This window comes from Papilio machaon, chromosome Z (assembly GCF_912999745.1).
Source record: "Papilio machaon chromosome Z, ilPapMach1.1, whole genome shotgun sequence".
NCBI classification, from domain to species: domain Eukaryota; kingdom Metazoa; phylum Arthropoda; class Insecta; order Lepidoptera; family Papilionidae; genus Papilio; species Papilio machaon.
Window position 1 is genome coordinate 2,822,532 of NC_060016.1, and position 27,136 is coordinate 2,849,667.

The 27,136-nt window shown below is 33.2% G+C and overlaps 2 protein-coding genes across 6 annotated transcripts in view; one reads left to right on the top strand and one right to left on the bottom strand.

The window, feature by feature from the left end:
• LOC106720027 (frequenin-1) overlaps positions 1–27,136 on the top strand; it is a 120,001-nt gene that overhangs the window by 72,671 nt on the left and 20,194 nt on the right. The gene's annotated exons all lie outside the window — the stretch shown is intronic.
• LOC106720024 (glycine-rich cell wall structural protein 1) lies at positions 4,349–6,847 on the bottom strand. The gene is made up of 2 exons (XM_014514564.2): positions 6,696–6,847; positions 4,349–5,669 (listed from the first exon to the last, which is right to left on the bottom strand). The coding sequence occupies exons 1-2, from the start codon at positions 6,708–6,710 to the stop codon at positions 4,710–4,712; spliced, it is 975 nt and encodes a 324-aa protein (XP_014370050.2). The 5' UTR covers positions 6,711–6,847; the 3' UTR covers positions 4,349–4,709.

Here is a 27,136-nt window from a genome sequence, read left to right on the forward strand (position 1 = left end):
ATTTTTCTTCTGTAACAACAAAGTAAATATCAGTTTTCATAACGTAAACACTCCATTCTTAAGAAACACATTGTTACTCGTGTTTCGCAAAGAGAATAAAAGGGATACAATATGTTTTTCAACAAAAATTTTATAATGGAAAATCGCGAATACTTTCAAACCACAAATTAACAGAAACTGAAATGTTTTTTAAATCTTTTTTTCTTCAAATTACGATAAATTTATATAACTAACCTACATTTGTACATTTTGACCACATTGCTAGATGATTAGTGGCGATTTACCATCGCTAAGCGAGCTATTACACAGCATTATAAATTGCGCCATACCAACGAAGTGCAGTCACTAGAATTTACAATTTAATGTCGGGCTAAGAACCAAATGCACCTATTACAAGTCGCTTTAATGTTCAAGTATAAAGTTATTAGTTTTATAACCTGGATGAAAATAAGATACTATTAAATATGATCACTTATTAAATATAATCTATTTTTTTTATTTGTTTCTCTGTTATAACATACGTAATGGCGTGGTAATTAACGTCGACAAAGTTCCATCAATTTCAATCTGTTCCGTGGTTTCCAATCTTAAAAACGCGTAGGAGAGACAAACATACAAAGATTTATTTTTATTTATGTAAAAGTAGTTACGCATGCATAGTCGTCGGATATCTCCACTTTATCTGTTCTATTAAATCGTCCGACAGACTCCACTCCCTAAAATATTTTGGAATAAAGCTACGGCTCCTATGCAAATGGCCACAAAAAGTGCGATTTTTCTGTAGCGCCATATTATTGAAACTTGTTGACATACTTATATATCCCTTAGTTATTCGTTATACGTTATTTCATCCATAATTTCATTATTAAGGTAAGATATCTTTATTTCTAGTTTATTAGATTTCGGAAACAATCTAAACTAATTTTGCTCCAAAGACGAGTTACGGCCACATGCGTAGGAGGCATTAAAAGAAAACAAAAAGATTTATACGAAATACGAATAGCAAAAAACTCATAGGAAATGAGATATTTCCAAAAAAAGCGCAAAAAGCCGATTTTTGTGACCTTTGACCTTGAAATTTAATAGTTGCTTACACCCTACCATATGTAGGTTTTGAGACAACTTTTATGGTGTCAATATACAAGTATTTACAGACTTACAGCTGGGTATCTCGAATTCCGAGGTGAACTTACTAAAATGACTGGACTATTATTGTGAAAATGTACAAAGCATTTGTCCCAACAAATTTTGGCAAGTTGCCAATACTTTAATGGTATTTGCCAGGGACAGGCGATGGCGAATAATGTTTTGCCCGAATCCTTTTTAAAATAACAAAGTCATTTCATATTTTCGCATATACTTACAATAACTACAAATATAAACCGGGATTAGTATTCATTTTCATCATTCATAGTTATTTATTACGCAATTAGAACACGTACACTTACATAATACACCAAAAGAATTCAAATACTAGAGAATTAATTAAGGTGAAATATTCAAGATGTAAATTAGTAGCGCCATCTATACATATTAATGTTCGCCTGCCAGAAAAAGTATGTAGAAGTCACAGGTGGGCACAGTTAATCGAAAAGTTAACTTCGTTAATCGTTAATTCGTTAATTAAAAATTTAACTTCGTTAATCGTTAAAGCGTTAAATTCTCGAAAATTTAACGCAAGTTAAAGTTAATCGTTAACAGTTAACCATGCCAAAATTATACATACTATTTTCACACTTATTGTGGCGACACTTGTTTAAAATATTAATTTGATTAATCAAAATATAATAAAAATTAATCTTAATTCTATAAAACATTAGTATTAGAGACAAGTATGAATTAATTATAGTATATTTCATTACGAGTGCGGAAAGCCTGTCATTGCAAAGTGTTCCGACAAATGTCTACCCCAGCCGAGGCGCAGCCAAAGGTGAGGGTTGACAGTTGGCACAAGTATTTTTAATACAGTTGTGAAAAAATTAAGCAATTTAATGTAATAATAAAAACACAACTCAACTAACTAAAATGTTTGGAAAATAGCGCCAACCGTAAAAGAATACAAACAGAGATTTTTTTTGTTTCACCCATTCTGGGTAGGCAAAGGGAACTATGCCCAAACGGCCAAGTCTTCAGTAGGTTATTTTTATAGATATGAAATGAAAATTAAATTTAATGAGATGAAATAAAATGAAACCAACCTAATTCATTGAATCAAATCATTAAATCTGATATTGTAAAAAATTAGGAGCTTCTTTTTAGAAATATTTGTATGAAGCATAAAAATTTCAGTGATTTTTTTTTTTTTGTAAAAACTTCGTGGTTGGTTTTTTCTTTTTAATAGACGAGAGTTTTTGACAGTTGGGAAAGAGAACATACGAGTTTAGAAAAGTAAAGAAAAAGCACGAATAAAAAAGTGTTTTTTATACAGTTTCTCAAAAAGTGGCTTATTGCAGGGACGAAGAGCGTTCGGAATGTGGGCTATTACATACTCGTGCTTTTATATACTCGTTATGAAATATACTATTTCGAACCTTCTTCTTTTGATTTTGTCCTGTTGGTCATGTCTTTCCCGGACGCTCTGATGCATCACACATGCGCGCGAACTTCACATATATCAATTATCGACTCGTTCGTTCACCATTCGAGTCGTCGACAGTTGCCCAACATAGTTGAACTTACGAGCGTGACGTGGCGCGTAATTTAAACAAAATGACAGCACGTCTCCAAGTTTCTAATTTAACGATTAACGGACTTTTATTAACGGAAGTTGAGTTTAACGGAAGTTAACAAAAGCGTTAACACTTTTTGAAGTTAACTTAAAAGTTAATCCGTTAAGCAAAATGTTAACTTCGTTAATTAACGATTAACGGATTAACGAGTTAATGCCCAGCTCTGGTAGAAGTTATACAAGCTAGTTAAAATATGATTATTTAAGAATTGTCTGAAGTACTTATTTGGTTACAATAATATATTCATAACTAAATCCCAGCATATGTTCACTTGAGTGCTTTGATGCGTTATTCATTGGCCCAGCTTTGGTACACATCTGCGTTATAGCTGGTCTCTTATAATATTTGGTAATCTTTGTAATAGTAAATTATGATTGGTGTTGATAACTTGCACTACAGACTACGTAATTTCGCTTGGTTAAATTAAAGCTACCTTCATCTTTGAATTAAAAAAAACTCAAAAAAAGGTTATAATTAAGGTGACTCTAAAAGTTCATACTCTACGAAAGACATTTCTTTAAAGTGTAAAATAAACTTTACCACATCTCTAAAAATATGTAAGTACTAAAACCTACTAACTACTAAAGTACCTATAATATTTTCGGGTACAGGGTCGGCGCTAGGGTAAGGCGCAGTTGGACGACCGCCCAGAGCGCTGAACAGAAAGGGGCGCCATACACAATCTCACATAACCCTGTCAACTCCCCAAAGGCATGGTAAAAAAAGAGGGCGCTGTAGAAATCTCGCCTAGTGCGCAAATACAGCTAAAACCATTACTGATCGGGTATTATACGAGTATTATATTGTATATTAATAATTGTCGACGGAGAATAGATCTATGTGCAACTCTTTCAATAAACGTTGTTGTCAACACCATCGACGTTATTATCATCTTGATACTTGTGATTGCAACGAGTAGAAAATAATGTCCATTCTCTAAATATTATCGCATATAAATTCCGATTCCATAATAAAGTCCGATTGTAAAATATGTTAAGAGTGTTTTTAACCTTTATTCGTGAGATCACATTTTGACTAATTAATTAAATTAATTGTCATTATATTAACATTAATAATAATAAAATTGCAACGAATGAAAGCGGAACTGAACCAAATAAAAACGAAAGTTGATAATATTTTAAAGCAAACAGCTTTCACATGAATTAAAAATCAAACATAATTTTTCAACAAATGGAATAGTAAGTAATTTGTGATCAATAGGTTAGTGAAATGATAATCATTCATGAGAATGAGCGTTGTCTCAGTATAATTTACAAGTATGTAGTTTTATGTAATAATTGCTCTAACCACTTTATTGGCAGAACGTATGATAATGCGTTTGATCCATTAGAGGCCATTAATAAAAGCGCGGCGCAGCGTCCGCGCCACTCGCCGTATTGCGACCTTCTTGCGTAACGGCGCGCTGTTACGATACTATTCTACATAATTTTGATTCTATACCAAACCTTATAATACTGGTCGCAAAGGAGAAAGGAGTCTCGAACGGATCACCGACCACCCTCAGCCATGCCGGCCAAGGCAACCTTTCACATCTGCTTTCGGATGTGTTGTAATTGTCCGCACAAAACAACATGTGTGGAGTATACCAAAAAAACATAATTGCATCACATTTGTGTTTTATTATAAAAAATAAAAAAGCTATCTATAATACATAAACATAACAGTCGCAGTAAAATACTCATTTCGAACAACATTAACACTGTGCACTAATAACAAGTAGCGATGAGTGGTGATGGGAGGAAGGAGTCGAACATCGTCACGATGGAGACTGCAGACGAATGCGGATGGTGACTATTTACAGGGCATTCGACTGCAGAAGATTGCCGGCAGAAATAGAAGACCGCGAGTTACCCTCGCGTTGACTGAAAGGCTGGATGAACCATTGGGCGATGTAGTCGCTTAGCAATAAATATCGTAGCTCCTCTTTCTACCACTTAAGCACATTTGAGGAATTTAGATTTAATGAAGAGGTCCAGCAACGTGTCCAGGGGGACCGTACTGAGTGCTGGTAGCACCACCGTGACCACCGTCTGAGCCGCTGTCCTCAACACCGCTCGTGCCGAAGTCAGCACCGATGTCATTACCGTGACCGGATCCGCCACCGATGCCAGCACCACCTCCGATTCCTCCGATTCCAGATCCACCAAGAGAAATGGCGCTAAGATCACCACCGCCGATAGAACCACCTCCAAGAGCACCGCCACCGAGAGCACCACCTCCGAGAGCACCACCTCCAATAGCACCACCGCCGATAGCACCACCTCCAATAGCACCACCTTCCTTCTGGGTTTGGTATTTGATGAAGTAAACTTCTGGTTTTGAGGGCTGAGTAGGAGCCGGGGTGGGGATGATGATGTCGGGCTGTTCTTCGGGCTTCTTGACCAAGACGTAGACAAGTGTCTTTTCTTCATTTTGAGGCTGGACGGGGATAATGGGCGCCACTGGGGTGGGGGGAGTCGGAGCCTTGATGAAGATGATCTTGTAGTGCTTCTGAGGGGGAGCAACAGCTGGGATACGGGGAATTCTCTGTTCTACGGGTTCTGGGGGTGGGACGTGAACGTAAATGTGCTTTTGCACTAGAGGTGCACCAGAATAACCACCGGCATATCCGCCATTGAATCCAGAGTCGCCACTCAATGCCAGTCCTCCACCAATGCTGCCGCCGCCAAGGGAAATGCCGCCAGAAGAGAAACTGGATGATAGTCCACCGGAGTGTCCGCCAAGGGAGAGTCCAGCTGAGCCAAGGGAGATTCCACCAGAAAGAGCACCGGAGTGTCCTCCAGCTGAGATGCCTCTAATTCCTCCGAGAGATGGGGCTCCATAGCTGCCAGATGGAGTAGAATATCTCGACGGTGCGGAGTAGCTGTAGCCGACTGGAGGCTCGGGGCGGCCGTAGGCGAGCGCCACACAGGCGAGTACCTGCAACAAGATTATTTTATTGTTAATTTCCTAACACATTTTTCCAAAATTCAATTTTACATGAAATCAAAAAATTAATCGAAAAAACAAAATAAATAGATCCAGTTTAAAAGGATGATTCTAAATACTAAGTAATACCAATTTATGTTACTGCGCAGCTAATTTTCTTTAGAAACAATTCGCTTAGCTTTTGTCTTAACCAAACATTGTTTTCCACCCATATATATTTAAATCACTATCGTTATATCGAATACAGGACAAATATTAACAATACGATTGCAGATTCATTCAATAAAGAGATTAGGAAAGATATTGGTGACGTAACGCTAGATAACTCGTACGCGGTAGTTACCAATTTGAAATGGTCTGGATTACGTAAGATGTGAATTAACACAGTAGAATGTTGTTACACTGAATACTGATAAGGAGGCTACTTTCATTGACATTTCGAAGTTATATCGTGATGAAATGGTTTCTGTAAAATAAATATTGTACCCGAACTGAATAATGAACTAGTTCCTGTTCGTTTAGAAAGAAAAATAAATTTAATTTTTAACAAAGTACGAAATATTTCAAATTAGACTTTTATTTGATTTACTTTTGCGTTAAATTACAGTTAGTATCAGAATTTTTTTTACGTAAATCATAAATACGGCTTTTTTTTTTCACTATTATGTTATTTAATATTCAATACCAAAAACGATTTTTTTATAAAACTAAAAAAAGCATTAAATTGGAAAAGAAAGACAAGAAGTTTTTATTAGGAAACGTAAAGAATGAACTCATTCCTGTGATATAAAAGAGGGAACGACGAACACTTTTATCACAAATCACAGGGAGGAAATATTTTCCCGCACTATTTGGCACAGTATGTGACAGTCCGTTTAGAAATCACTGAACACTTCACTTTACACCGTGATTCCTGGAAACGTTTACTTATATCATGTGCAGAATAAATCGCTTGTGCCAAATAGAAAAAAATGGGTTAAATTGATGTTTTAAAAATCAAGCGCAAGCTGAACTCACCACAAAAGCGCGCATATTGTGCTTGGGTTGTACTTCTTTTATGTAGGTGTGGACCCTACTTGTAGTAATTGCAGTCGCACCGACTAGAACAACTTCACTTTTTGGAGATGTTACTGACAGTGGGAGCTTGTGGTAACTGATGACATTCGCCATGCCGACCCGCTCTTAAATACCAAAGTGCTCATCTCGTCAGAACACTCCATCCCTACGAACATTTCACTTGGTAACGTGCAACTATCGTCATTATTTAACAAATATACGGTCCTTTCTTTTCGACGAGGTCCGTGGCGAGCTCGGAGCGCATTCGATACGCCGCCTTAGCTGCAGTCGCTCGCCTTACCACCTCGCCTTCACACACTACGATAATCTTTCAGTTCATTTTCGTCCGCAGTAAGCACGCACCTTGGGGCTCTGTTGAGACACAGTTTTTTTTCTGACTCCTTCCTTTTCTAAGCAAAAGGATTTATGAACTCTACATTTTCTAATGTATTTTTTGTAAAATATTTTCGCAATTATTACACGTTAAATTATAAAGCGTCTTTATTAGCACTTTCAGATAAAGTTCCTTGAAATGGCAAAACCTAATGCAACTCTTAAGCTATAATTGACTTCAGTAATAAAGTTTCTGATTTAGTGATAGTTGATTGTGCGAAACAATAGAATGAATGCGTGTAAATATGTACAATATGTTTATCTCACGTTAAAACATAAACATATTTGTTAAACCCAGCGATAGAGATAGTCCGAGATTTAGTCACGTCTTTAGTACGCAGTAGATATATATGGGTAAGATATATGTGGCTCAAAATGAACCATTGTGATAAAAATTAACATTGAAGGTTACGCTTCAGTGAGTGGGAACTTTAAATGGATGTTATAAGCAATAATAATAAGGCTTTAGGTTGCTAAAATATAAGGAGTTAGAATCATCCTTAGACGAACTCCTGTAGCTACTTGTATGTTCCCTTAATATCCCATTTTGTTTTTTGGTTTAGAATAAATATCTTTTTTCCCATATAAATAGTAGGAGCATGCTAATTTCATTTACTAATCATGCTTATTTCAAAGAATTCGTTCAGTTTAACCGTTTAATTTGAATTACACAACCATGAATAAATAACCGCTGTCACATGTAGAGATTTTTTTTTAATTATGCAAGAATTTTCGTTGGTTATTTACGTTAGTTATTAAGTGATTATGTCTCGTCGATTTAAAGAAATCACGATATTAGGGTAATTGCATAATGAAGATAATATAAACATATCAGTGACATAACAATAGTTGTTTTTCTAGACGATGCGTAAAAGTTGAAATCTAAGTGACAATAGTTATTGTTAGCAGATGTCACCTTAAAGTTTTAAACATTTTGGTATACTTAACCCAGAATGTAACATTGCTTCTAGTTTCTTCTTTCATGTTTACAAATACTAGAACATTTGCACTGTAAATAGATCTTATTTTCGACGACTATACTTTTCTGAAATACTTTATTTTCCCTTTTTCCAAAAAAAAAAAATACAGCATATAAAGTTAACATGAATAATGCGTTGGTACTTCAGCTTAACACGAATCCGCTTTCAGCTCACCTCAAAGTTAGGTTAACTAATGCATACTTTTATTAGCATCAGCTTAGAGGGCCAACAAAGTAATATTTCAGTCACGATTTCACCAACATTAAACATACATTAAGAAGTAGATGTAAAAAAAACTATAATCACTTTTTTCCCAATTATTCATTCGGAAATCTTAATCTTTCAAGTAACTATGTTTCCTTTCTAGTACCATTAGGTTACATTAGTAGAATAAACTTATTCTAAGAGTATCCCTTAGCGATTAATTTATGACTCTGGGTACGGCAGTTAGACATTAAATTCTAATTGCTCATCCCAATTTAAATATAAATCAAGAACCAGAGTGTTTATTAATTCATATTTTATCTACTGTATACTTTATTTTTTAGAAAAAAATCTGTATATTGTAGTAATAATGGTATCGTCCTTCGTGGAGTGAATGCGGATTATGTCAGACAAGTATAGTCTAAAACCTTTCGCTGTTGCATCGCATTTGTGACCACATGTGCGTCGTCAGCACCATCCCCGGATCCTCTCACTGTTTGATACCTAACAAGATTAGATAGTGCATTCTCAGACCACAGTATTTTAGATATCTCATTTGTAATAATTTTTCTGTCAATGTTTGTCAACATATTTGCTTCCAAAATATTTTAAAACTGTTTTTATCATGTTACAAATTGGAATTCTTACGAAGGACAACCCTTACGCTTTATAAAAATTCCTAAAACAAAAGCGCCGAAACAATTTATAAATTAAATATCACTTAACAAAGCCGGCATTTATTTTTTATACATATTTTTCTTCGGCGAACAATTTTTAAAGAGCCACTCGAATACCTCGAGATAGCTATGACACCAGCAAATTGTGTACGCCGCCCGTTTATAATTTGCCCGGCAAATAGTCTCTTTTCAGAAAATTGTACTTGAAAAGAATTTATTCACAAAGTGAAACGTCATAACGTATTAATAATATTTCAATGCTTTGTGATGGCTTCATCGGCTGTCATTTTCTACGAAGCCAATAAGACTGGCGGACTGGACTTACCAATGAAATTTCACTTTGTTAATAAATTCGTTCAATATGTAATTCAAAGACTTTTTGCAAATTGACGAGGAAAATTTGCACGTGGCGTACACGATTTACTGGGTACATCAACTCATTCTTTCATAACAACGATTTGGGTCCGAACAACTTTTAGCGTAATGTCTTCAGATGCCAAACAAAGTACCCAAGACAATTTATTCGCATTTTTCAACGGCGGCTGAATTTTTGTATTTTATTTTGTATTTATGATAACGGCAACTTGGACGTGATCTATAATAAAAAGGAACTAAACAACTAACTAAAATGGTAATTATAATTGAGAAATTCTTTTACATAAATGCTTGATACACTTGTTAAAATGCAATATCACATATTTATATCTTGAACTAGCAAAAATATTAACGAAGATCTCATAGTTATTTATAATACATACGTATTATATTAAAATGGTTAAATAGTTAAGAAATAGTCGAACAAATTTGTTCTTCGATCTTCCCTGTTACATTCAGTCAAATTAATGACTAAGGGAGGACGAGTGGGGCTGTCTACTCTTCGGGTTAACTCGGAAGATTCCAGTTTCTAAAGTCCACATGGTTGACATTGAGTCTTCAGATCAGATTATCTATATATATAAAAGAAAGTCGTGTTAGGTACACTATTTATAACTCAAGAACGGCTGAATTGATTTGACTGAAAATTGGTGGGCAGGTAGCTTAGAACCAGGAAACGGACATAGGATAATTTTTACCCCGTTTCCTATTTTTTATTCCGCGCGGACGGAGTCGCGGGCGCCCAAAGGTTAAGAGCGAGCTTTTTTTTACATCACTCGCTAAGTATTCAAGAAATAACAAGAAGTGTTTTCATCGCCAATACTCGTGTTTACGTTAACTAATATTTGGCAGCCCTAGAGTGAATACGTCGCGTCAGTGGCTTCTTTTCACCACGGTCAAATGATTGATAGTCACAACTCACACACTAAGGTCAAGATGGTAACGACATTGATTTCCTTTCAATAAGTCAAAGGTTGTAACAATTTAACACATATCGATTTATATTTATTTTATAATTCTGTTTATTTTATCGAAGTTTAACGTCTTGTTAACGTGTTATTGCTGTTTATCTTACTAAGATTATAAATGCGAATGTTTAGATGCATGGATAAATGGATGGATGGATAGATGTTTGTTTGAAGGTATCTCTAGAACGGCTCAAAGAACACGATGAAATTTGGCATACATACAGAACATAGTATAAAAGAACTCATAGGCTACTCATAAAGTTTTTTTATTTCGCGAGATCGGAGTCGTAGGCGATATCTAGTTTAGCGACTATAAATGAAAATGTAATTTTGGCAGAAGTAAATTATTACGAAAGGATAACCTATCACGATCCAAATAAAGTCTAATAGAAATTGAATTTGGACAAATTTCTCCATCATAATTACAACATTCAATTATTCAAAATTAAGAAATGAAAATAAAAACTTGTACCACTCGTATTTTTACAAAAAATATAATATTCAAACTGACATCACCGTCTGAAGTCTTTTTCACAGAATTTATAATCCGCAAACTTTTATTTTACAAACATTTCAAATCAACCTTAAATCGTGAATAAATTATTAAAGCTGGTAAAGTTCGTCACCGAGACTTAGTGAGACACGGCTTACATTTCTTCATTAAAAATTCAAACCTTAAAAATGTTATTTGATTTAACACTTAAGGGTAAAACAACAGTTTAAAAGAATAGTGAAAGAAAAAAAAATATTTTTATGGTAGAAATAATACCCATCATCGTCTCATCTCCCTGGTATTTATACCACTCATGTTCGGTCGGCGTACAAGTTTTTATAAACCTTATAGTTTTAGCAAATTTTTTTACAGCCACCAACCCTACTCGGGAGGAATATATAAAAAAATAATACTAAAGCTAGTAATATAAGTAAATAATTGCTGATTATGCTGCAGATAACGGACAAGATATGTCTTTCTTTTTTTTAAAGCCAATATAAAAATTATATCTCAGTTAAAAATAAAAAACTATCCGCATTAGTTACGTTCGAATTAGAGATTAATAGATTAGCTCGATAATATTGTTATCATTTTAATTCTATTTCTGTATAAAATCTTTTAGGAATTTAGAAAGGCGGATCACACTCTACGTTACTTACTTCACTGTCTGCGATTGTGTCTAAAAGAAACTATAATTTGGGGCGAGGTTTACTATATTCCGGTTTTGCAGGAACTTGTTATTCTCGTTCGATTTTCATACGCTGATTTAAACCATTATTATATAATTGTAACATTACTTATTAAAAGAAACTCAAACAAGCCTCAGACAAATATTATTTTTATAAACTTTCACGTCTTATAATGTAATTGGAGTGAATAGAATTAACAATTATACATTACACGGTTTAATCAGTACATTCGTACTGGCTATTCAGCCAAAAAAGTCGTAGACAAGTTAATAAAAGACATAATAGTTTGGTTAATATTCGGAATCAAATCAACGACGTAACAAACAGTACTCTATATATATTTATATCGATATCTTTCGGCAGATGTTAATGTTCTCTTTATTCAAATCTTTTTTTATTATTATTACTTCTTGTATTTGCACAATAAATATCTCTAAAACTGAACAAAATAAAACCTTATAAATTCTATATCGAGGTTACAAGAGGAAACAATACTTTCAAAATTTACTGCGAATATTTCTCAACAATCAAGGTGCGCGGTTACACCTACATTTCTCTTCGGGTTGAATTGCGTAAAGGAATGCCAAATTAAACTGAATACATGAGTTTAATTGGGTAGACTAATGAGAAAGTCGTAACAAGATGATGTCTGTTACTGCGGGTAATCATTTAGCAATTCGAAGACATTTTTTTTTTTCAATTAAAAAGGATTGTAACATGATCTATTGGGATAAAAATTTCCAGTGTATTTTCCAAATAAAAAAATCCCAATAAAATTCACGGTAAGCTTTAATTATCTCTTAAACATATAGGTTAAAAACCTTTAATCTTAAAAATATTTTGAAATATTTATAAAGTTTATATAAAATACTAGCTTTTACCCGCGACTCCGTCCGCGCGGAATAAAAAATAGAAAACGGGGTAAAAATTATCCTATGTTCGTTTCCTGGTTCTAAGCTACCTGCCCACCAATTTTCAGTCAAATCAATTCAGCCGTTCTTGAGTTATAAATAGTGTAACTAACACGACTTTCTTTTATATATATAGATAAGATAGATAGATAGATATATTAAATTGACATCCATTTCTCTATAATCATTTAAATAGAAAAACCACTTATTTAAAGGAATGTATAATTATTACGAGTATTATACCAGTTTCTAAGATTATTCGCATCATTAATTAATGAAAAAATTATAAATTTACATAAATGTATTTTCTTATTGTATGGTATTTTGTATTGTATTATTCAAAACTCGTACACTCGATAAAATGAGCAAATATTGAATAGTGCTTCACCGTGGAACAATAGTCTGAACGTGCTAATACTTTTGTGGATGTAGGAACGTTTATATTTATACTATGTACATCCCTCATTGTTTGCATCCGCGACCATTGATTTTATTAATAGATTCAACACGATAGTAAATCGCACCACAATTTAATATCTGTACGCAACTACGCTGGCTGAACCTTTTGTCGTATTTGCGCAATTGTCCAACGTGTAAACATAAACGGTTCTTAATAAACACGTAAAAGCGATTTTATATTGCTATTGATGCATTTTGAGTGGGTTTTCTTTTTGTAATAATGATTACTTCATGAATAAACAGGTAAGGGCCGGTATACACGGATTACTTCAAACATTCCGTATATGTTCGTCCAAAAGTCGTAATTTTGAAAAAATAACGACGTAAATGGTTGTTTACTTTTTTAAATAATTATTTTATTATAGTGCTGTACTGAATTGTTGCCCATTTTTAAAGAGTTTATAAGCTTTATCGGCACCCTCTTTGCAACATGTGGCAATCGCCGCTATCTTATTTTGTTAAATAGGACAAAAATTAAATTTTATTCAAAAATTCGTTTATACTCTATCCTATACTGTACAAGTAATCGATTTGATGTCAATTACCATAATGGTTGGTAAACTTGTTATAACGTTTAGCCTCCCTCAGGGCCCGTAAACAGAGCGATGTTCAAACCGGGATCCACAACAAACAAAGACAGACAATTCGATTGCTCGCTTCACTTGCGTCTACCCAGCTATGTTTGAAACTTTCTTCGTTAACTCGATGACTACAACTCCTTCAACATCTTAGCTTAGTTCAGTCTTATTGAAAATGGAAATATTATTGAAAGTGCATGAGAACTCATTATTTACTTTTAAATGTAATAAAACTTACTTATATTGATAGATAATAACTCAATATAGGACGTCGATTCAATTTCTTATATGTTCCTTCAAAGAGAATCTTTAATCTATACTTTTAATTTCCAGTTTTAAAATTTATTCATACTAAAATGTAAAATTTGAATTTCTTAAATTTACATAATCCTATGTAATACTAGTAGAGAATGTCGTCAATCAAATTTTCTTAAAAATTAATATCAATTTCCACTGATGTTTTAATTTAAGTAGATATAAAAAGAGATGCATATCATTTACATATTTTTTTAATTTTAACTACAATCCATTTATCGTCCTTATTGATTTATAAGTAGTATTCAGATATTCACCGCATATACTTATCTTTCAAACTAGAAATATGTCACAGTCTGCAGTGCCAAGCTAGCTACGATTGCAATGCCAAATACTTCATACATATAGTGTTTCTGGTTTTGGCAAAACACCGAGTCAGTTATTCTGCCATCTAAAGACTTTGTCTCTGGTGTTTTGTTATTTATTTGTTTAAAACATTTACCGTAGAAATTACTGTTACATATCGCCATCCCTTTCATTCGCTTTGACAAAGCGGAGACTGCGTATCAAAACCGATATCATTAACAGAATTTCCATAAATGTAGACCGACTTTAGATTTGTTAATGTAATTAAATTTCTGTTTGCAACAGTAACACGGTTGTGGCATCGTTCCAAATGTAGCTATTTTACTCGAAGTTCGTTTTCAAGTTTTCATTTCTATATTATTTTACACTTTTATTTCACTTGCGGACAAAATATTACCACTGGAACTCGATTTTTCTATTTCACTTTTCCTTTTTTTATAAGAGAAAGGGGCATAGACATCTGCAAGACCAGAGGAATCGCAGATCCTTATTGACTAAGCGGATGAAACGTTGTAATAAAAAGAGATTAGGTCAAACTTAGGTCTATTAGTAATCGTCATGGAAACGTCTTAAATATTTAAACACATAAATATGAAAATTTAAACATTATAAATCTGAACATTCGGTCCCATACAAGTCAATCGGGAGTATTGATTTAAAAAAAATCAATACGCCCGATTGACAGTGCGTCTTCTTTTGACACTCCGGGGAAAAATACGAACCTAAATAACCAAAATATATGTTAGGTATGAATAACATGAAACGTGGTTATGATACTTTACGGCGAGGACACCAATGTATGTCCATGTGTCATAAACTCAGATCCCTGAAGGAGACCTTTCCTTTATGATGTAGACGTTGTTTCTTATTTACAACACGTGTATGCATCATAAAAAATATTAAATTGTGGGAGAGAAAGAAAACTAAAAGAGAAAAGAAAAACCACTTTATTTATTACCACATTTAGATGGATGTATAGATAGCTGGATGGATGGATGTTTGAAGGTATCTCCACAACGGATCTTGATAAAATTTGGCACAGATGTAGAACATAGTGTGGAAGAACAAATAGGCTATTTATTATGTTTTTTTAATTCCCCGCGGACGGAGTCGCGGGCGACAGCTAGTGCTATATATGATTTTGTTAACAAGTTACAATTTTTGTTTTAACTCCAACAGTGCGTAATTTTACGTTCGTACGTTTAATTCCTTAATTAAATATATAAATTAGCCTATTGTTTTAGTAATTAAGTTGAAAAATAGGTTAGTAGAATTTTTCAAATATCAACAAAATACGATAGTATTTTATCATTTTCCATCAAACGACCTACTTTGATAAACTGCAGACAGATGGACTTGAATCAAATGGTTTCAAAACACTCAAGATTAAATGAAGATTAAACGCTTATACATAGCTTGCGACAATCAGTACCTTGAGATGTATTTGACCCAAGTAACTCAATCAATATAATTTGTTCATACAATTTTGTAACCGCCTTAGAGGCTCATCTTTGTATGGAGGTCAATATTTTGTTGACCGACCAGATGGTATTCCCTCGAGCTATGAAATGTAAATTAAAGTAAAGGCGAAGCAATTCATTGCTGCTTGAAATTAATTGAGTACATTTTTATTATATTAAATGTTTTTCTTTAAAATATGTATATATCTTTAGTTGGGTTAAAAATCCAGATCTTTTATCATTTTTTAAAAACAATTTTAGTCGTACTAAGATTTAATATATAGAGTTGTAAAGACCTTACTAAGTAAGAAAAGAAGTCTTTTTGGTAATAAAACGAGGGAGAACACTTTATATTTGGGCTTAATTCATGTTTTACTGAGTTATTAAAATTTGCACCGGATGTAGTGACTTTAATTGAATTTTTTCTTTGCATAAAATCTCATTCAGCTCTAAATTGAATTTTAAAGAGCATGTTGTATTTTAAAAATCTTACTGATGTCAGATTCATTAATAGTTTAGTAAAGGAGTCCCTCAGTGATTATTTCTCATTTACACACTTCATTTGAACTAAGGGAGATAACTTATCGTCTCTGAGTTTGACACTAAGTCTAAAAATAAATGGAAAATCCCTACCTGCACGATATTTATACCGGACAATGTTCAAATTGACACTCAATCCTGAACTATTGCTGTAAAAACCAACAGTTATAAATCACAATCAAAAAATTTAAGCTTTTCAGCCTTTATTCGTTTCTCTTCAGTCTGAAAAAACAGTATTCCACGTTTATAAGGTTAAATGTTTTATAATTACTATCTATGATACAGATCTTATAGCAGGGCAAGATATGTTGATCTCACTGCGACAGTTATGATGATAACATATAGTAACATATAGAAAAATGTAAATGATATAGAATCAAAAATATCATTTATAATATAGTAATAAATTATATTTTATATAATAAATTTTAAAACGTATATTGACCTAGTTTTGACACAGCTATTAAACATTACGGATCTGTGAAACTGTATCATTGTAAAATGTTGCAAGTGCAGAATGCAGGTTTTCGATAATTCTGATGACCTCAGCTGGCAACCCTGCGATTACGCAACTAGAATCGGTGCGCACCGCACGTACCTTGGAGCGACCTTTCTAATACATTCTCTACTGACCAACAAATATGAAATAACACTATAATTCGGGTCTTAATCCGCTCACTAATTAATCGTTCCGTGTCGAATGATGTCATACGAGACGTCATAAGTTATTATGCGTTTCCAAAATCTGTATTTTTATTAACATCCTGAATTACTACATATTCTTTAACAACTTTATTTCTAACGACATATTAAATAACATTCTTAAAAGAACGTGAGATGAGATGAGATTTAACTCTATGTTCTTTTTAATCTAATTATGATCGATTCAAGAACGAATACTTAATTAACTTAATTGCAAATTGACCCATTTATGTATTAAATTAGCATGATAGAGAAACCACAAATGTCATATTATTAACTTTCAAACTTACTAATTTGGTATATAGACTTTATAATTTTAAGTATTTTTAATCATTAAGAATAGCCAGAATTTTGGTAAATACGACGTCCAAAATAAGTATTATAAACTAGAGGTTACTCAGAATTAAAAAAAAACGTTTTGCGGTAAAAAAATCAAAATGAGGCAACATTCGTTCAAAAGCGAAACATCAAAGAAAAAAACGAAAAGGGTCGGGCATGATAAAAATCAAGTCAAGTATAAAATATACTGGAATCTGTAAACCATAATGTATAAAATTGTATAACTGAAAAGTATGTTAAGGTTTTAAATCATGTTAAAGTAATAATAAAGTAGTTATTTTTTTAAACGACATACTTACATACATATATTTTCTAAGCTTTTTGAGCCGGCACTTACAGAAACTACTCATACTAGGTTTGAATTAAAAAAAATTGTGGTAAAAAATAAGCGCCAAAAAACAATACATTTTTAATATTGGATGTTTTATCCATACTTTGCTTTTCACAAACGAAAAAGCTTCAATGAAGGTAGGATTAATAGCACAATTGCTTTTAAACACCCTCTAAACAAAAGATCATGTTTTTCGATCGCATTAAATTTAAAACACTACAAATAAGCACAAAATGTTTCAAAATCGAATATAGATTTCGACCGAAAAGGTACAGAAGGAGGTAAACGCATCGGGTGGCATCGATATCACAATAGTGATCACTTACACGTCCTAATTCTCGTCTCGCCCACAGACCGATGTTTTAACACAGTTTTTATAAAATTAACATAACATAGTGCCACAAATTTATCTGTCCCAGTGAGAGGTCTCTTATTGAGGTGAATTTTGTCCGAAAATATTTAAAATCTACTTTACCGGCACAGGTTGACAAATATTTTGTGGTACTTTTTTGACATGGACAAGGGTCGCTAATAAAGTATTGTAATTTCGTTTAACTTATGCCCACCGGGTCAAATAAGTTTTTCGGACTATATCTCGATAACATAACGATGCGAGAGACAACGTCACCCCACCAGAGTAACGCGTCGCGGCCGTGATCTGCATGTTATTTTAGTTTTTCTATTAGGTAATAATGCTTAGAAATCCACCTCTTCGTTTATGTCTTACGACAAGACACAGTTCAAAGTACCAATTACCTGATATAAAGATTTAATGCCAACGTACACAGACTGCTTAAAGCTGTGAGTGTAAGTCGACTCTGAAAAATGCTCATAGATGCTTCTAAAGATGCTACTGCTTAAAGATGCCGCTGTTAACTGTTCGTTTCTAAGATATACAATATTTAAAAGAACTAAACTAAAACAAAACACAATCGTCGAGGTAAATCCGAGTACAAAATTGTAGTAAAACAATTCATTAATTAAAAATGGCTTTACACTCACTCACTATTCGCATAATTTCTTTAATACCATTGCCAATATTATAAAAATCATTATGAAAAAATTCGAGGCAAAAGCTTATTATCTATATAATGGTAAAAGTAAAGTCTGAATTAGTACCCTATATGTTCTTCCAAACTATTTTCTACATGTATTTAAAATTTCAGCGAGATCCAAGCAGCCGTTCTGGAGAGACCATTAAACAAATATCATCCATCCATCCATTTATCTATATAAACATTCACATTTATAATATTAGTAACCTTAAATAAGACAAGAATAATAATAAAAGACAATTAATAAAAAAAACTTAAGAAATTAACTGTTAACTTAAGAAATTATGTTACTTTGGAAATGATATAGTAATTTTGATTAGTGAGCGTAGCTTACGTAACGAAAAAACTTATCAAGAAAAACAAGACCAAAGTGAGGATAAATCATCTGACAGGGTGGGATAAGAAATATGGTAGAACGAGGCCGTACGCTGAATCTACTCAACGTAAACGTTTTATTAATAAATCAATAAAGATATGATGTGAATGTGATACAATATCCTTTATATAGTTTATTTGTCAGAAATATCCAATTGCTGACAATGAACTTGATATTTATCTTTTCCTGACAGTATCATTTACAATTGGTCTGTTCAATCCAATTTTATATGAATGTTATAATCTGAATGTTTTTTTTTGTTCCGAATAAACTCAAAAACTACCGAACTGTAGAACAAGTCGATCGGCGAAACTGTTGGTTGTGTTAGCTGTCTTCTTCTTCTTCTTCAAGTGCCTCTTCGACTAGCGAAGGTTGGCGATCAGTTCTCCATATTTTACTTTGCCTCTTGCGAGTCGAAACAGTTGGCCGGCACTCGTCGACCCTGTCCACTTTCCGATGTTGCGCAACCAGGATTTTTCTGCGACCAACACTCCTTTTACCGGGGACTTTTCCCATCAAGATAAGTTGGAGGAGTTCGTATCTGTTGTCCCTGAACACGTGGCCGAGGTAAGATACTTTTCTCATCTTGACGGTCTGCAAAAGTTCCCATTTTTTATTTACGTTAGCTGTCTGATGATTTAATTTCAGGTATCCAAATGTGTTGAATAATAATAATTCAATACTCTACTTTGAACCTTTCACCCCGTATAAGTACACTTGACTTGAACCCGACCTAATTTCGAGTCCATTGCAGGTAACAAAAGCTAACTACGAAGTCCGAAATAATTAAAAAAAAAACACGTAATAAAAGAACGATAACGTTTTTTTAATACATTTGATAGGGTAATATTAAAAGTAATTATAGAAAAATTGTAGCCACTGTGAGATGACACAGCCTAGGCAGACGATCCATGGGATGAATAAACGTTTTAGTGAAGGTTGCGTAAATTCATTGAATGAAAGCAACAAAAAACCGATCGTTATTCCAATCCCTAGGGAAAAATTGTTAACCTCATTTTACTAATGCCGATGTTTTCTGACTAACACTATTTGTTTAATGACGGACTGAAAAGACGTTAATATTTCACGTGGGTATATCAATATGTACGTGGTCCTTAATGTCTGATCCATTGTAACTTCCTGTATCCTAAACAGGTGTAACAATTTTGCCAAAAAAAAATTATTAACAATGAAACCTACCTACAAATTGTTATGTAAGAATTTTCTCATCTAAGCGAAGCCATCTTGCCAAACAAAAGACAATAGATTGTATCAAAAACCATAACTAGCTATATCACCTAGATCTGAGTGAGCGGTATGTTTGGCCAGTCCAGTGGCCATTAAAATAACCGGCATGTGGTTAATCCACTTTCGCTCTCTTCCGAAGTGACCGGACTAACCCTATTGACAGTTTCGACTACGACTTCACGCATATACTAGTAGTAACGTGAGTCAAATGTTACGTCAAATAAGGCAATACACAACAGCTATCACCTTTCTTAGCGATACAAATGTGTTTACGCAATGCGGTGGATGCAATAAATGGAGTGGTCTCGAAACTAATTATTTTATGTAACTTCTCAAAAATCTTTCCAACCTCCTCAAAACTTCTGCTTTTGTTTTCCCAATTCGCAATATGGAATAAAATAAATTGGATTAAAATTTAAACATAATTTTACTTTTACATTTTTAGTTACTGTAAGCAACTTTTATTAACTATATTTAACTTTTTATGTTGAGTCTACAGGAGTTTTAAATTTAGTTTTATTGATCTATTGAACTGAAATTGAACTCTCTCCAACACTCCTCTCCACTACTCTAATAATAATAATCATACTAATATTGTTAATGCGAGTGTTTAGATGCATGTATGGATGTCTGTTTCAAGTTATCTCCAGAACAGCTTACACAATCTCAAGAAAAAATATTATTAGATATCTAGAGATAGAGCTTGCCGCGTGTGCATTACACTATCTCGTGTATAAATAACCATCAAAGACATCATCTCTACACAGACTAAATTGAGGAGAAAGCTTACAAAAGTCAACATTGAAGGGTCTTGAATAATTTATTTAACGCGAGGGTCCACGTACATAATTCGTTGCGACAATTATTCCGTCCCCGAAGGTCCGCGTCATTGTATTGTTCCAGTATGATTATGTAATACAGGAGCGTGCAAACAGTGTACAAATCAAGGAATATATCATTTTGGAACAGAACCAAAACTTTAACCGACACACTTGGCAATGCAAAAGCAATTTCATAGATAAAAACGTGAGAATTGAGGCAAGAAAAAACAAGAAAAAAAATCTTGAACTCTATAACTCAGCTTATTCATTTCGACAAACACAATAGTCCAGTCATTTTAGTAAGTTCACCTCGGAATTCGAGATACCCAGCTGTAAGTCTGTAAATACTTGTATATTGACACCCTAAATGTTGTCTCAAAACCTACATATGGTAGGGTGTAAGCAACTATTAAATTTCAAGGTCAAAGGTCACCAAAATCGGGTTTTCGCGCGTTTTTTGGAAATATCTCATTTCCTATGGGTTTTTGGTGTTCGTATTTCTTTTCAATATTGTAGAATACAAAATTCTCTACAAATTTGGTTTAAAAAAAATTTTTTATACGGTGAACCGTTTTCGAGATAGAGGGCGGAGAGCGCGCGGTCACAGCATCATTTTAGCCTCCGATCGAAAACGCGCCATATAGTTGATGAACTATCAATAAATCAATTATTATAAATATTTGTCAATTTTTTGTTAACTATTATATTCTACTTTATCATTTTTTCCTAACTTATCCATTTTTCATTTAGTAATAATTTATTTAACAACACTTACCTGCCCATGTAATTACAGAATTGTTAATGAAAATATAGGAATTATATTTGAATTTTAACCTAATTAATATTAATGACTTCTTACATGATGAAAAAAAAAACGAATAAATTATGAATTAATCTTTTTATTAAAAATATCATTGAATACATTAATTTTTATTGAAAGTAAAAAAATGGAATAAAGGGTACAAAAACTACAATTTATAATTTTAATCATCTTCTTCCTCTTCATCGTCGTCTTCTGGCTGCCGGTAAATTTCAAACTGGTCTTCATTATCGTCTTCAACGACATTTGTCTCAAGTTCTTCCATGATTTCTGGGTTAAAGGTTCCATCTTCGTTAATGTCGCTCTGATATCGTAGAGCATTGACAAGCTTGCCCATTACATTGGCCACAAGTTAAAGAGCATTGCAAGTCCGCTTTCCTGCATCCGCATCGCGAACCACAACCACTCTTGCAGTTGCAGAAAATTGTATTTAGCAAATCTTCTGGAGCAGGTGGTAAATTGTCATGATAGGCTCCAGAAAATCGTTTCGCATTGCCCAACCCCATACCTGGGGTTCCAAATCACGTCCTAACCAAGTTTGAACTTGATAATATACACGGTTGAAATGTTGATGAGCAGCTGCACTTGTTGGTGGAATATTTGAAAGCTGCACTGGTTTATTAAGTTTTGTAGACTTGACGTAATGCATGTAACGAAGATGATCGAAACTTTTCACAGATTTCGGAGCATTATAGACTGCCAATAAGGTTTGAGTTCCACTCTCTAATAATTTCTGGGCCGAACAATTTTCTTCCTTAAATGCTGCAGCTAGTTCATCCAAATTTGTCAGTAATTAATTAATTTGACAAATATTTATAATAATTGGTTTATTGATAGTTCATCAACTATATGGCGCGTTTTCGACCGGAGGCTGAAGTGATGCTGTGACCCCGCGCTCTCCGCTCTCTATCTCGAAAACGGTTCACCGTATAAAAAAAAATTTTAAATAAAATTTGTAGAGAATTTTGTATTCTACAATATTGATAAGAGATATAAATAGCAAAAATCCCATAGGAAACGAGATATTTCCAAAAAAAGCGCGAAAAACCGATTTTTGTGACCTTTGACCTTGAAATGTAATAGTTGCTTACACCCTACCATATGTAGGTTTTGAGACAACATTTAGGATGTCAATATACAAGTATTTACAGACTTACAGCTGGGTATCGCGAATTCCGAGATTCTTACCTAATTTAAGCTAAAATGACTGGACTACAAGTAATTTATAGTAACAAATATTTGCATTACATTTTCATGTACATGATTAATGTCATATGTACGTAATATGTCATGTGATAATCACACACTAGCTATTGACTGCGGCTCCGTTCGCGCGGAATTTAAAAAAATAACTTGATATATGTTTTCTTATATATATATAGGCCTTGCCCTAAATAGTATGCGGGCCCTCCGCCTTCCGTCAAATAAATAAATAAAATCAATGGAAAATGCTTAAAAAAAATTGGCAAAGCGAAAATCATGTTAAGATTGTTTACGAGAAATTACTTCAATTTAGATAATTGGTAGTGAGCTTGATAAATTGCTGTAATAACAATGATAACAATAGCGCAGATTAGTCTTGGTCCTGTAGATGATAAATGGTCTATAGCAAACTGACCATTTGTCCAGTTACGAAATGATAAGTCTGTGTTGGCATTATATTTGACTTATGGCAAATCAGCATACAGCAAACCTTAATAAACTCTTTCTTAAATAAACATTTCAAATTAAATAGAAAACAAATCATATTGGTAAGGTGATAAACGTTTGTCTTTTCACATACTACCTTTAATGATTTAAACTTGATGATTTTAAGGTTCATTAGAGAAAAGTAACAGTAAAGGTTAAATAAATAGATATTCTCTTTGTCATCCGATAACCAATTAAAATAAACAAAACTTCGATGGAAATCTTCAGTATTTATAAACTATCAGATTGTAACGTTTCTGTAAAATATTTCAGTGCCTACAATATTGTATTACAATAATAGCTGAAACTTGCAACTTCATCGCCGTGGTGGATAACTTTGATGAACAAAAAACTTGAAATAGATATCTTTTGCAGATTTTATAGGCGTTATATTTCTCTTTCGTTTATCTTCTCGACACAGAACGTAGTTATTAAAGTTATTAACGGACTGAAGGTTATTTCACGGTATGTGATTAATGGTCCAAGGTGGCTTGTAACGTTCTCCTGCCTATGTGTGCCAACCCATTGACGTCTCTCGTAACGGCAGTGCTACATTGCATTAGAGAATACTTATTTTCCTTTTATAGTGAAGAAAAATGAATTTCACAACAATAAAACATTAATTCATTGCATATTTCGTGAGTAGAAAATTCAAATAACTACAGGGGGCCAGTAATATACAATAATTTAATAATAAAAATCGAAGCCAGATAAATAAGACAATACTATCCATATTGTTTTATATATTTTGGTTTTATTTCCCTGTTTTTTTACAAACTTTTATTTAATCGCTTTGCTCATGTTTTTACGTAATTTTATTTGTAATATATTTATGTGTATAATTTTACTTGAGCTGACAATTTCATACTGACTTTTATCCATAATTAAATGAAAACAAACACGTTGGCAGCTTGTGTAATCTACTCAGCGTGCAATTAATATTGTTGGAACGTCTTGGATATTAATCATTTTGTTTACTAACTTTATTCTTCTACAGCACCTACTAGACTAGACTAGAATAGTGATAGAAAACTACTAATTAATTTTAAAAAATAACGCAAAATATGCTGTAGTCGTGGTATTGCGAAAACTAATTAAAACTCTGTGATACAAGAATCTAATTTAGATCGTACCGCAATAATACAGAGCGAAATACAAATGGAGTCATACCTCATTATTTTAAATTCGTAAAGCCCTTAACGCTACTAGAAGTTATAATTAAAAAGGGCATGCAAAATATAAATAATTTTTTACTCCAAGGTTATATAGTAATAGAATCTATTTCGAGTCAAAACACTGTTTTTTTTTACATCTGATGTTCAAAAAACAATAAGCTGACTCAACTGAAAACAAATTTCGATACTCGCGGAACTTAATTTAGATTTTATTGAATCGTCTCCTCATTTCAGATACAATTTAGTTTAAACGCAGAAGCACCGACACGACCGGAACACAGACTGAGACGTTTCCTATTTAATTATATGAAGGAGACTTGAATCTATAATCTATACCAACGTTCTTATAACTGAATACCTATCTCTTTTGAATGTCTTACTCGTATATAAAAAAAACTCATAGATACCGTGAAGAATAGAACTTGAGCAGGATCTAGTATAAATCACTAGTAATATGGCATATTAAATTCACCTAACTGCTTATCTCAGCAAGTCAAAATAAAGCGTTGGTTTAATAATGATAGTTTTCGACACATGACGAAAACACCTTAAATACTTTTTACAATAAAATATACTAAAATAACCTTTCACAGTTCGCATGTTGATATCCCGCTCATTCTTTATTTAAGAAAACAGAGATAAGAATATGTTTTTATGTCAATTTATCGGCAATGGAAGCGCACGGTTAAAATCATAAGTGTTACATAATGTTGTCATATTTGCACACTTTTATTCGATAAACAGCTATCATTGCCTCTCACGGAACCATAACTCGGCCAATTGGCTTTGGCGCTGCGTGAAATCGAACATATTAAGACCCTTCCACAACAAAAGATCAACCACAGACGTGTAAAATTTATAATTAACATATATACAGAAAATGCTTTAAGAAATCTTCAATTGTTTTTAAGGACAGAAAGATTTTTATTGCAATTAGTTCGATAAAAGTGAAAGAAAAATGTGTCCAGGATTTTGATTGTCTGCGACTAAAAGTTAAGATTATAAGAGTTTAAGCGACAAAAGTTAGTTTAGTTCACTAGTATGTAAGCAACCTTAAAATTAATCTAAAAAATGTTGTCTCCACTTATTGCCATAACTTTCGTTGTCTTTGAAATAATAGTGATGAATATGTTCATATACAAGTTTCAAGAAATTTGAAATTTTCGAACAAACTAAAAGAAAAAAAGATTAGCGAAATGTTTGTGAACTTGCATTAAAAATAATCTTAATATGCACTTTGAAATAATATTGAGGGATAATATTGCCTTCAGTAATCCATGGTTGCCTATGAGTGTTGTGTTGACGGTTGCCATGCAACAAACGTCTACAAATCAAAACATTTTCTTGCGCGGTAAACGAAGGTAGGTCACAGTAAAGTAAATTAAAAGATATTAGCAACTTTTTAACAGCGAAACAAGCAGATCTTACAACAATCGGTGTTGGAAAGTCGTATTTTGTCACGAGATTCCGTGTCATGTCACATTTGCTACTAACCGTGTAATTCAACTGCTATGTTACTTGTATCGAAACATGTCTGTTTCTTTAGAGAAAATGAGATAGTGGAAATCCATAGTCAGAACTAAGGGTTGTTATAACAAAGAAACTAATATAGAACTAGAGGCAAATAAGAGTTTTGTGTTAACTTTCTACTTAACCAAAGGTCCAATGGTACTATTTTATATACGCATTACAATACCTTAGGTCTCGATTGTCACATACGCTCTCGGAGGCGCACTTTCACTGTGAATCAGACCTTAAAACGTGGAGGAACGTTGCAGCGACCGTATGCACCACTTCGTTATGACGGCTCACCTTTCACTTACGTCATCTCTTTAAAAGCAACAAATTTTACGATCACTTAGATATAGCTTTATATCTCTTTGCTGCGCACACGCAATTTTCATAGACAACTACTAATTCTTTAAATATTTGCTTTGTTCATAATTTTACAGCTTAACCGTAGAATTCCATTGCTGTGACACTTGCGTGTATTGTTGTCTCTCTGATTTGTCATAGATAATGAAAGGGGATAGGAAAATTTTTATATAAATTTTTCGACAGTACAAACCTTCCGTAACACAAGTATTTCATAACAGAAATAAAATGAAAATTTTAGTAGTATGTTATGTATTTCCGATAATTAAGTTTCTATGTAGGTATATGACTCTGTTAAGCCATTACATTTATACGTAAAGTACATGAACACATGTACTCAGCTAACTTAAATATGTTATTTTTATTGTGGAGTAAGCTAGCGAAATATTGAAGCTTTGTCATATATACGTGAATAACTCGGTAATTAACCAACTTCAAAAAAAGAGGTTATCGAATCGTTGTTTATTTTGTAACATTTTATAGCTTAAGTGAGGGACAATAAGATTAATTTATGTTATATTTATTACGATCACGCCAATGCGATGTTACAGTTTTGTATTAACGGTGTGATATCATCTTGCGTCGCTTTTTGTAGAAATATTTGAATGCTAGCTGTCGCGCGC